Source organism: Halictus rubicundus, chromosome 2, assembly GCF_050948215.1.
Source record: "Halictus rubicundus isolate RS-2024b chromosome 2, iyHalRubi1_principal, whole genome shotgun sequence".
Lineage (NCBI taxonomy): Eukaryota > Metazoa > Arthropoda > Insecta > Hymenoptera > Halictidae > Halictus > Halictus rubicundus.
The window spans coordinates 3,800,546-3,814,165 of NC_135150.1; the positions used below are offsets into that span (position 1 = coordinate 3,800,546).

The 13,620-nt window shown below is 31.2% G+C and overlaps 1 protein-coding gene and 1 long non-coding RNA gene across 2 annotated transcripts in view; both read left to right on the forward strand.

Moving 5' to 3' along the window:
• Nucleotides 1–13,620, forward strand: part of LOC143364171 (uncharacterized) — a 432,692-nt gene that overhangs the window by 70,802 nt on the left and 348,270 nt on the right. The gene's annotated exons all lie outside the window — the stretch shown is intronic.
• LOC143361911 (uncharacterized) lies at nt 5,033–7,613 on the forward strand. The gene is made up of 2 exons (XM_076801628.1): nt 5,033–5,227; nt 7,293–7,613. The coding sequence occupies exons 1-2, from the start codon at nt 5,033–5,035 to the stop codon at nt 7,611–7,613; spliced, it is 516 nt and encodes a 171-aa protein (XP_076657743.1).

Consider the following 13,620-nt stretch of genomic DNA (forward strand, 5'->3'; position numbering starts at 1 on the left):
ATGGGAGTTACAGTAGCAATGGACGCGAAACACAAGGCCAATGAGAAAAGTTTATATAAATTCCATTTGGCCTTGTTTCCGAGGTATAGTTGGCCATGAATCTAGATTTGACACTTTTCATTTGAAATATGAATGATAAGTAAAGACAAGAGATAAATGTTTGAATGAAAATAAAAAGTAAGTTTCCTTGATAATGCGAATGTATGCCGATATATTCCAAAACCTCATCTTATTAGGAAATCAATTATTTTCGATTGCTTATTTACTAAATATTTGACTATTTCAAATGATAATATAAAATTCAATGTAGGAACTTCACATTTTTACTTAGATCGAGGCATAAAAATATAAATATTTACGGTAGAAATAAATCGAAGATAAACAATACTGGAAATCTGTGGCTTCGAAATAAAAGCTGCCGCGTGCCAATTAAAATGCGTTTGTTTTCGGCGAATTCGAACGAAAAATATGTACACTCTATTCTACGGAATAATTTATTCCTCAAATATAACATAATCTAAATATCACTAAATAGTTAACTGATAAATTAATTGACTGGAAATGAATGAATAATATAGAAATTTTGTTTGAATACATTTTTAATAAAATTTGACATCAATAACATCGTATTTCATTTCAACGATAATTTTCGATCGAGGTGTAGATGGAAAGTAGATTGAACGTTAATAGAAAGATATTCATTGTTCACAACGTATTATGTAATTTTTATACAACATGAAAAATTAATAAAAATGGCTTTATCCCAAATTTTATTGCATTTCATACCATTAATAGACTTTCGGAATGTTTCTACTGTTTTGCATGTCATTCACATATTTTTGTAATAAATGCGTAAAATCCACTTATTAGTAGACTTTCTAAACTAATGTGCACCTTCACCGATATTAAACGTGCTTAGATGCATATATCTAAATAAATTAATTAAAAACCATACTTTTGTTTTAAGTTAAATTAACTTGAACGAATATTTGATACACGGGACTGACACATGATACTCTTATACTCGACAATGCAAGAGGATGAACAAATTGTTCTGATCAGGTAGGTAGCACTTTCTCTGTTTTCTTAAGTGATTTCTCAAGGCAGTCCAGGTAACTCTACGTGAACTTAGGTATTAATTTCAGTGACGACAAATTAATATGACACACGCAAGAGTTGAATAAACTTGCTGCATTCCTTATTCACGTGATAACAGCTTTGCGCTCAATCATCGTAACGACGTTCTCCCGTATCAACGGTAGACCACCTATCTCTGACGGGAACTAATTTGCACATAACTGTGTGCCACTCTTATCGAAGCACGGGGGAGCAGTAAAAGGGCAATTACGCTTCCTTGAAACTGATACCGATGCAGAATGCCAGATGCGTGACGCGACGTATTATTCAGGACTTCACCTTTCGTTGCCGCAAAGAAAACAATATATTTATCGTAAAATTGGCAGATGGAGTTGCGGACAGAGAGAGAGAGAGAGAGAGAGAGAGAGAGAGAGAGAGAGAGAGAGAGAGAGAGAAAGAGAGAGAGAAAAGAGATAGCACGATCTTTCAGACAAAGTGCCGCTATTTTTTAAATACACGGTATTCCAAAAATATTGGACCACTACCTCTGGCAGAAAATATTCTATCAATGATACTGTATTAAATATGAATAATAATACAATGATTAAATTAGACAAACATGGTATAAGAGGTAATAGTATTTTAGAAAAATGTCAATAAACTGACGGACTGGTTTGCTTTGTAACAAATATTAAATAATAAACTGGTCACCTGTATGGAAAAATTTTAAGGAAATTTCAAAAGCAAATAAAAGTAATAGAATGCGTTTTAATATTTGTGGTCGTGAAGATGACAATAAGCATCGCCATAAAAATGTTCTGAATGTTTGATTAATACACTGTGGATTTTTATGTAAAATAAACATTATCTGCATTAATTTCAACCTACAGGAGTTAGACATTAATTTCTTTCATTAATAATTGTAATAAGCTAGAAATAATACAACAGCATATTTAAACTCATTAAATGTTTTTACCGTCTTGCATTTGTTCTACTCATTTTCGTTATAAATGTATAAAATCCGCAGTCTGGTATAATTAGCACATTATGTACACTGTGACAAAATAAACGTATTAATTTATATACTAACATTTTCTTGGTCATATATGACGTGTTTTATCATCGCATTTACTTTTACCGACAAACACTTGATTTGTTTGATAGATCACTTTTTGTCAGGGGTAGTGTCTACAGCGACTCTCATTAATATTTAGACATTTTTTAAATAAAAATCTTTTTTAAAGTTCGATCAAACGACTTCTTCTGACATATTAGAAAGGTTAGTTTAATATGTAGCGTGTAAAAGACATTTTAAACATTGTATTTGGTCGGAATTTTGGGAATAGCAATGAAATATTCACAATGCATGTACACCGATATTTTACACTTTTCAATTTTAAAATTTTCAACACAGTTTTCAAATATTTAAAATTTTGTTTGAATTCTCATTATTGGTCTCAAATTATGGAATTAACACACATTATAATTGTATTAGATGTACGAATTAATTAGTTTCCCTTTCTTTACAGTTTCTTTCTAAACAATTAGAATACATTCTACCTATATGGTTCCTAGACGCCATCTCTACCTTACAATTAATTAACGAATCTTGAATATGGTGATTAAAAAATTTGAATGAAGAATAAAGTTGTACTTGATTAACTGTGATAGTCACGAATTAATTTCTTCTATTAATTTCAAATTGAATTACAGTATTTAGTCGCTTTAAATATATGAAACAAATATTTTTATTTGTAATTAAACAACATAGTTAATGATGGAAACAATCTCTTCCCTTCGCTCTTATTTATCTTTATCAAGCTGAAGGACTTCACATATCTTGAACGATACTTCACGCTATTTACAAGCTAAAGTAATTTTTCAAGGTCTTACCACGTTAGGAAATAAGTAAATGAACTATCCAAAAATAAATTCGCTCGAATAATCTCTCATATATCGGTTTAGTTAATTTCATGAATATTTCATAGCTTTGCGATATGAATTACAGAACATATTGAATGAAAATCAAAAGCGTTAATAACTTGAAATATGTGATATTTATGGAACATAAATTATAATTCCAGAACGTAAGTATTATTAATTAACGGAGATCATAAATATGAATGCAGTCACAGGGTATATGTAACTAGATCATTATGAAAATCAGAATGCAGGTGATACCACACTGTGTTCAATATACTTCATTAATAGTATAATTACATCATTTATTCGTTGCTGTTTCATAACAGATTTTAAATAAACAAGGATTATGCATAAAGAAAGTCATGTTTATAGTTCCATAATATCTGCAATATTAAAAGTAATTAAGCCTATTTCAAAAATTTATGTTTCTTGGATGGTAGACAGACATTATTATTAAATAGTATGCGTTAGAAAGGTCAGAGAATTCATTTAACAACGAGATTTATTCATCTTCCATTCCGATAATTTGAATATATGATAAAATATAAGTTAATTGTGAATTTTAATTTATCATCATTATGAATACTTTAAAATTCAATAAATTCTATAATAACAGTTGTTTGATATTCCAATATGCGAGTGTAGTAGTTAGAATGACCGTTTGGAACTTCGATTAATTGTCCAAATCTACGTTCTACGTATTGGCTGCAAGTGATTCATTGGTGGTCACGTATCTACAACTTTTGTTACCATCACTAATTACCGCTGATGGTCGGTTGCTGTTAATTACGATTAAATCTAACCTTCCATTACCACTAGAATGTTTGTTTAATTGAGTTAATAAATATGGTACTGATGTCGCTCCACACTGCGCTTAATTACACAAACGTCCCTTAAAACTAAAGATAAACATTATTCGAAGATGCTGAGTTTTCCTATATATTTACTAGTACAAAGTACGATCTTTATGTGTATTTTTATTCTAATGATACTATAATAAAAGAACTTCTTCTTTATAAATCTATTTGTGACAAAATAAACTCCCAGAAACTTGTGCAATATAAATTACTGATATCACTGCGTAGAAATGTGAATAAAATAAGATAATTAATTTATGTCGAACAAGTGAACATAATATATGCAGAATTTCTATCATTCAATTAACTTGAATTAAATGCATAATAAACTTTAATACTCCATAGAAATATGAGCTACTGTAAAGTATGGACAAACTAACTGCAACCCTTATTTTTAATACAGAAATTAAGGGCCCGATCTACATTACCGTCAAAAAATGGTTTTACGTGCCTCAAGTTTCCAAGGTAAATGGACAGAGAAGTGACGTCGCCAATTTTGCAACGTCACAATACATATTGCAAAAATTGCATATTCTACAAATTTTGTCTCATAAACTCCCAAAAATGTATGCTTCTTGCATATACTTGCGTACTCTATACATATACTTTACACAACACGAACAATTCAAGATCCCTGAAGTAGACATATTCAGTTTTTAATTGAAAAAATTAAAAAAAATATATTAAAATAAATTTTAAATTCTCCCCACTCTACGACACAATTCTCCCACGCTTTCACCATGGCTCGTTCACGTGACTAGACCGGTAGCGGCAGAGAGTGAGAGAGGGTAACTTTTCCCACTCAATTCGAGTCAATTCCACTGATCTGGCGACTCTACGTATGCAGATAAATACAAAACAGAGAATTTAGTAATAACTACAAACCCATTACAAATATTAACAACCCTGTGTGATGTAAACGGACCTTAAACAGAGACAAGTTATATTTTTCCATTTTCATGACAGTTCACAACGACACAGAATGTTTCTTCTCGTAGCTGAAGGCAACTTCAATTCATTAGTGGGAAACACACGAACGCTTAAACAATTTTTCCGACAACTGCCGACATTTCCCGAGCTTTTTTGATGTTCGCTGGCAACGGTGCCGTAAAATTTCCAAGTTGTAGTTCCACTTACCAGGAGAGCGATTTCTTGGTAAAAATTTGATCGGCGCGATGGTACGGAAAAGGACGATAGTTCCGAAGAAAATATCAAGGAGAAAGGCTCGGATCGTAAAGCCGATGAAAATTGCTGCGCTGATCGTATCCGCTATACAGGATCTCCGCGAAACCAAAGGATCAACGCCGAAGAAGATCATAGGTTACATAAGTTATGCGTCCGATGCTGGCGAGGGTCGCGTTAAACGACAAGTAAGTGTCTGAAACGTAATTATGATAGCATAAAAAAAAGCTTTCGAGGCGATCTATTAGACGCGTGCCTCTGGTTGTATTTAACAGCCATGTCTGATCTTTTTCCCTCGAACAGGGATTACTTGAAAAAAATATGTTAAAAGGTGGATAAACGTTACGGCGAAAAGAATTATGGTCCGTCTGTAAGCATTCTGCATCTACGATTAAAATTCTTCCTACGTTTATATTTAATGCGTGCGGTGTTGCGCGCACAATTTTTCTTGAAGAAAACGTCTTTAAGTGTTTCATGTATTTTTGCGCGACTATGCGACTTCTTCCTTCTTTAAAAATACAAAAATTAATATTTGCGGAAAATTATATATTTCTTGGTAAGTAGCGTCTATGGCAAGAATTTATTTAATCTTGTCGTATAATTCTAAATCAACAGTTAAGGCCAGCACATGCATATTACGTAATTATAAAACTTGCACGATTTGATCAATAGTTGCATTTCACTTTGAAATGCTGGTTCATTTTGTTGGTTTTGATTGTGTTTATTTTGATATGCAATTTATTCTGATCTATTGTTGTCATTTAAATCTTGCGCAATGCGCAAATTTATTTTACTTTATTAAAATCGTATAAACCTACAGGTTTCGATTAATGTTAAATATATAATAATAATAATAATAATATTAATAATATTACAGTAACAATACTTAAATAATATAATAATTATAATAATAATAATATTGTAATAATATTTTTAGTAGTCGTGTTGCGAAGAAAAAATTCATATAACATATAACATATCGTTTTCTAAAAGTGTTGATAAGTCACTTTGTTAATTAATCAGTAAAAAAATATTAATATTTCTAATTCATATATTTGTATACTTGTACAATAGTTTGCTTGTTTATGTATACATTTTTGCCAAATATAACCAGAGCACAATTTAACAAAAAGAAAGTATAAATTTGAATATAAATGACTTATTTAATGATTTCATAAACTTGTTTCAATCATTCCGTGGTAATGATTAATTCCTTAATGAATTCGGAAACCTGATTTTATATTTTAAGAACAGGAGCATCCATACGTTACAAATCACATAGCTCATTTGTTCATCGCCAGTGTGTACTATAAATAATGTACTACAGGCTAATAACAAAATTAAGCTGATATTTATGGACTATTCTACTACCTTCAGTATTCAAGGTGCATCCTATTCGATTCTGTAAACAGAATGGCGATTCTATGAAAAAATGAATTGAAAATAGAGAATAAAATGTTTTGATAGGTTGCCTTCTTCTCGAAAAAATGCAGCTTTTCAATTTCGTCCGAGTTCGGAACCTATTGAATGGAACCTGAATAGCTTGCCCATCACTTTTTGTTTCTACTTTTTTGCGAGGGTGAATATACGAATGTCTGATAAATGTTCAACGTTGATATTTTCAACAACGATAAGAAAAGTCTTACTCTACATTTTTAATTTATTGTTCCGTGCTAGAATCGCCATAGAATTACCGTTTAAGACAAATGATGTGCAAGTTATTCGTATAGTGAAACAATGACGAAAGCGGTAAATTTAACTGGTAAATAAATAATCTTATCTACAATAAATTGTTATGTAACATTTAAGTCGACAGATAACGTAAACAAATTTTCAGAGATACAGTTTATATGTACATTCCACTAAACTACATTATAATGCATATCAACGAAATTAAAAATTAAATCAATTATGTTGATTCGTCAGATTCACCAAGATCTTGATAAAAATCACGACAAGCATTCTCTTCTATAATTAACCTGATTTCAATTCATTGAATTCTATTAATCTAAGAAATATTTCTAACTTTTACATTTCATTCTAAAATATCTGTTGAAAAGTACTATAACTAAAAAAAAAAAGTGATTTACAGTTGTTCGTTAAATAATTTTTATTCATAAATATTAAAATTTGAGCCTAGTGTGCGTAGGAATATTTTCATTCACCATTCACATTCTATAGTTCCATTGAAATTTTTGAACGCCATACGCAGTGCAAATAATAACGCGTAATATTTACCGATAACAATTGCAGGTGAAAGCAGCTCTGCAAAGAGGCGTAGAATATGGTATTTTAAGGAGATACCGAGGCCAATATTTTCTGCCTATGGGTGACGAATTGGATCGTGCGAATCGTATCGCCTTGAGATTTGCTAAATTACCGTTACCTCCCACGCAGCATATGAGATCTACCACGGATTCGCCTCGGAAAATGGTACCTCTGGGAGGTCAGAGAAATTCCAAAAAATTGAATAAAAATTCCCAGAAGACGAAACGACTTGTGAAAGCTAAATCACCGTTACTATCTTCTAGCGTTAGCTTAATAGACACTATACGCAATATTGACGAAAATTAGCAACATCAATGTAGTTTTTGAAGAAAACAATTTGCAAGCTGTTACTCAATAGAATTTTCGAAAATCACATAATGCGACCCTAAAATAACCATGCTATGTAACAATCATTTTCTTAACTATCATAATCATTGATTTTCCAAATCGGCATAGCTTTCTAGAATTGCATACACCTTGGAAAATGTAATGTCTCAGACTTAAATCTCAATGTTTGAAGTCCGTATTATTAGAAACTTATGTATGTTAGGTCTTTGGTTCTCCGAAATATTGTTTTTAAATATTTTAATATAAATTCTTGTGTATACACAAGTGTCGAGAGAAATATTATTACAATAAGAATAAAATATAAATCGGTTCTCTTGGTCTTCATCTTTGCGTCTATGTATTAATTATTTTTTAATTAATTTGAAATCTAATATCTAAGTCACACAATCATATTACTCTTTCGAAAATAAACTATGACAACATACAGTTTGATAGGTTTGAGAAAACAAATTGAAAAAGTAACTGAAAGATGTATATTTGATAAAAATTGATATTTGGTTAAACTTTGCCTTAGGAAACCAGAAATTTTTAACTTTTTACAGTATGTAGCACAGTATCTAGCGGCTCCGCTCGTTAAGCGACGCGCGACGGTCTTATACCAACATGGCGGCGCCCTTACCTGTCAAAAACGCTAAAAATCGTACATCTTTACACATGTATAACTATTGAACTACTGATCACCTAAGATTGAAACTTGGATTTTCGGCAATTTCTTGCCAAAATCTACACGATTACATAAAAAGAAGTTAAAAATTTTTTGTTTGCTGAGGTAAAGTTAAGCCTGACATTTCAATATAGTTCAACTAGTTCACTAAGAATTAATAGAAGTAATTCATTGAACATTACATAGCGTTTTGATTTTTTCACGAGTTTAAATGGAAGTACAATCAGATCGTAGTATTAAATTCTGAAATGTGTTATACATTTTTTTTCATATCCTTTATTTCCTACCCTTTGATTCTTAAATTTTCAAATACCTTTATGGAAATTATGCTACCAATAAAAAAATATTTAGTATTGTGTATTTATTCACAAATACGTAAGAAACGAAATTTCAAAAACTAACATATTTTTATTTTAGTGGCCTGTAGCACGAATTACATTTCTCTTCTATTTACAATTTGTATGTCAAATATCATTCTGAACAATAAAAATAATCACAAAAAAGAAATCGTATTATACTGTATGAAAGCATAATTTTCGTCAAAGTAAATTTATTTTTAGTTCAAGTACGACCACTGGCACGGAACAAAGAACTATATTGCACGAGATTTTCATCGTTCGGTTACTCCTTTGTGAACACAGAATCAATGCTGGTTATATTTCAAAATAAATCCAGTATTTTCGGTATTTTAAAGTAAAACGATATTTTAAAAATTTATCGTAGGAAATAAAATATTTTCAATAATGTTCGCGTACACATCCGCTGAAGGTTATCAGATTAGTTCACTTGATGGAAAAAGAAAATTAAATTTTACGAGTTTCGGTCAACGGAAACAATGGAAATAAAAGTAACCATGAAAAGGTAACGTGTAATATGTACATATGTTGACGTGTAAATTCAAAAACAGACGCAAATGTCGAAAGATTTAGATGATGTGACTTACTTTTATCAAAAAAACTAATTATTTTCACATTCTAAACCTTATGAACATTTCGTTCGGTGTCAAATGTATTTTACGTGGCATAACCGACACAAATGTGTAATTCTGAATTGTACAAAATAATTTGTTTTTTTACGTCCCATAAATGCGGAGGCTTTAAACATTTGACTCGGTTTACGAAATTAATGTTTTTGATAAATATTGTTTTTGTTCGAGAATGATCTTCTGAACATTTGTAGTTCGCAAACATCAGTATTTCGTACAAAAGTAATAAAATTATTATTATTATTATTATTTATTATTATTATTTAGTATAACTACACTTTTTATGCAAATAATTCGAAACGTTTCAAAATGTTTTATACGTAATTCTTTAGAAATTAATTCTATATTTAATTTGAATTTTGGTAGCCAAAGAAAATATACACTTATAAAAGTTGATCGAATAATATTAGAATAATATTAGAAATTTACGAAAAATATATTTATTGACAATGTGACGGATAATGTTTTCTGTAGTATTGTTAGAAGTATATTTGGCAATTTAATAAATCACAGAACACATTATACACATTTGACCTACTTATTTTTGTTATAAATGCATAAAATCCACAGTCTAATCAATGCATTATGTGGTGTTAATTGTACAATCTCTTCTCTCGCGAATGTATCAACTCTTTCCGTTCTTCTCCATATATAACAAAATAATAAACTCCACATATATGACAAAATCTGCTCATTTAGATGGTCTCATTGTCAGATCGATTTCAATACCCCACTGAACGACACACAGTGGCCAGCGATCCTAGATAGACGAGGATGACGATAAGACGGATGAATCGTTTTCTATTACGATATATCGATCGATCGCGTCCCGGCAAAGGCTGCCAACACACTTGCACCCCCGTTCGCTGTGTGCTGGTAAAATTAAGTGAATTGAAGAACGAGCGCTTTTTGTAGATTGCACGGAAGTCTGCGGCGCGGCGGTGGCGGCAGCAGCGCGGCGGACCGGTCGCACGCCATTTATAAAACTTAGAAGCTTCTTACCCATCCCGATAAACTTAATAGCTTCCGAAATTTACGGGATTTGCCGGAGCGATGAAGAAAATTTCGAACATCTTCGCTCCCGTGATCGCCCCATTTCTTGTCGCCCTTGCTTTTACATATTTTTTCAAGATGTGCGGCGAGTCAAGTCGAACGGCCAAATTCGATCACCATACAAGGTGCATTTTATGTGATTTTTCAATTATTTTCTTTTATAAATTATAAATAAAAAGAAATTTAATTTTTTTTATAAATTACATTTTTATGAAACCTTTCTCACCAAACATGGCATAGTTTGGATGATATTTACTTGTTTAATTCACAATATAGTAGAACCTTGATTATCCGAACTAGTCAGTGGCATATGTGTGTTCGGATATCAGATCGCGTTGTGTATGGATCGCTTTCATTGTTTACTTGTGAAATACATACACATTTGGATAATGAGAACGTATTGTTAGATATCGTCAGTTCGGATAATCGAGGTTCTACTGAACCGTCAATTGAACAAGCTAATATGCTCCGAATTGTGTCATGTTTGGTCTCATTTTAATCAGAAAAATGTCACTAATACATTACTAATAGTTTCGTAAAGAAATCGTCATTCTTTTATGTCCTTAGAAGATAAAACTGAAAAATATAGTCACTGCATATCTTCATGCAAAATCAGAAGTACATATCCACACCAACTGTAAGAAATACAAAACAAATAGAAAGTTCTTTCTTCTTCTAATAAGTTTAATAAATGAAACATAATACATTGATATTCTCATAATTGAGTAAGCGAAATTTAAATTAGTAGGAAAATTGATAGAATTTAATGTCGTTGTGTTTCACCCTCTAAAAGTATGCAAGGAAAATACCATGATTTATGGGATAATTTCATACATTAATACTTTTTTTCTGAGTTTTTTCGGCATACTACCAATATATATATATCTTATAATATAATTATGAAAACAGAAATATTATTTTAACGTAATCACGCATTAAGACGCAAAATTTGCTAAATTGTTAATGTATTTCAATAAGGCAGCTTTACTCATTTAATGATTTAATTAAGACCAGAATGAATTGAAATTCACATTAAAATTTTATAATTTTACTGAATGCGTTGTACTTGTTCCTGTCGACTGTACATTATAAATGAATATGTTCAATGTAGTGTCCGAACAATAATGTAGTACAGACTGTTTCTATTCATTACTATAGATTCTATTCATCGCCTTTTGGCACATTATTTACGTATTACTAATATTGATTCTGGTCGTAATAATAATCTGACTCCAAATACTAATGAGGACTTATAGTTACTAATAATACACAATTTATAAACATAATTGTTGGTATTGTTATTTATATTATTTCATGTTACCGTGAATATTAAGTCGTTTAATTGTCGGTCCAATTTATTCACAGTGACCACCGAAATTGTGTTCTATCATGTCAATCAACAAACGTGTATCTATTTTGGATTCTTCATCAATTTTAAATGCATATAAAATGTTTTAAACTGAAAAATGCTACGTGGTACTGCTTAATAGAATTTATAAAAATTGTAGTCTTTAAAAATATAAATTTATATTGCTACTTCGAAAAATATTAATATCACAATTAACCTCGAAATAATTTGCTAGAGACCATTTTTTTTTATCATTTGAAACTACTTTGACGGTCTATTAGGTTCACACGTTTATGATGGAATGTAACAGTGTTTTGAAAGATATTCGTTGCCGAAACTCTAAACAACTAGTTCATCATTGGCTGCACTATCTCTTAATATAATATTCATACATTACCGTCAAAACTTGAATTTCCTAACAGTCTCACATACCGATGACCACACTGGTAATTAGGCACAATTACGAAGTTTTAACAATATTGCCGTTACCGGAACTTTCTAATTGTCCCCTGGCTGTCTATACTCGTATTTCTATCAACCCGACGGTTTAGTAACTACATCTCTATTTTACTGCATCCTTTCCAAAAATGACAAAAATTAAAATGTTGGAGATAAAATGTAAAAGTGTTTAGAATTTTAGTTTTAGAATTTTTTTACACATCGACATATATCGTCCAGGAAGTACTATTCTTTGATCTACGCCGAACGTAGAAAAGCACAGCGAAGCTCTAGTAGTGTAACATAATACGGGTCGGGCATATCGGTGTGAGACCAGGAGATCACTACCACTACCACTATTAATTCAATAACAAAACTTCTGTATTTTTTTACGGGTCTTTCACCAACACATTCGTGGCATTTTTCTAATGAAAATGATACCAAATATGAGATAAACCCGATGATATTTACTTGTGCAATGAACGATTAAAGTTATTTCCCATTACAATTACGTTAACAAGTAGTGTAAATTAATGCAAATATGATCCGAATGATATCGTGTGTGGTTTCATTTTAATCAGAAAAATGCGACGAATATGTTGGTGAACGTTTCATAAAAAAAGAATGAAAAATAAAGAAGTATTGTAATTGGATTGTTAGTGGTCTTCTGGTCTCACACCGATATACTCGATCGTGTTATGTTCCTATTTTTTGTTTTTTACTATGTTATGATAAACTATTTTAAGTACATCACGAGTAAAATAAATTAAAATAAATGATAGAAAATGAGTCAAATAATTGGAAATATTTATCTTTATTAGTACAAATTGGCACTTTCTCTGATACCGGTTCCGAATAATTACGTAATAGTAAACAAAATTTATCTGATTCGAATTGTGCTAAACGAAATGTATAACCTGCGTTATAATTTCATATGCATATTTATTAATCTGAATTTTCAGTAGCAATTAAAATCGAGACAGAGAGTAATGGACGAGAATGAAAACATGCGTTTTTGTTTAAACTATAACAGTTTAGTTTTATCGTCTTTCGTAATTAATTTTATTTGTATGTTATTTGTTAAGATACGCGTTCTTCCAAACCTTTATATGCGCTGGCTTTTTTGTACAACTTCGATTTAGAGGTCTTAATTATCTGAGTTTTCATGCTCAGGGACGTACACCGATTGGGTTCAGAGCTCTCCATATTTAGTTTACGCTTGATTTCCATAAAAATGATTGAGTTACGTGCTGGAAGCTCCGTGGCGTAGATATCCCTTAAATTCGAGAGAAACAACATAGCCCATTTCGGCCTATAATCCGTGAAAGGATAATTCAACTATGAACAACGGGGGCTGTCGAACAATTTCAATCCGTTTAAATGGTAATTCGGGAAGCTAGTTGGCACCTAAAATCCTGACGATATCGATACTGCACCCGATACATGCTATTCAAACCAGGAAAAGAATCGGTGAACG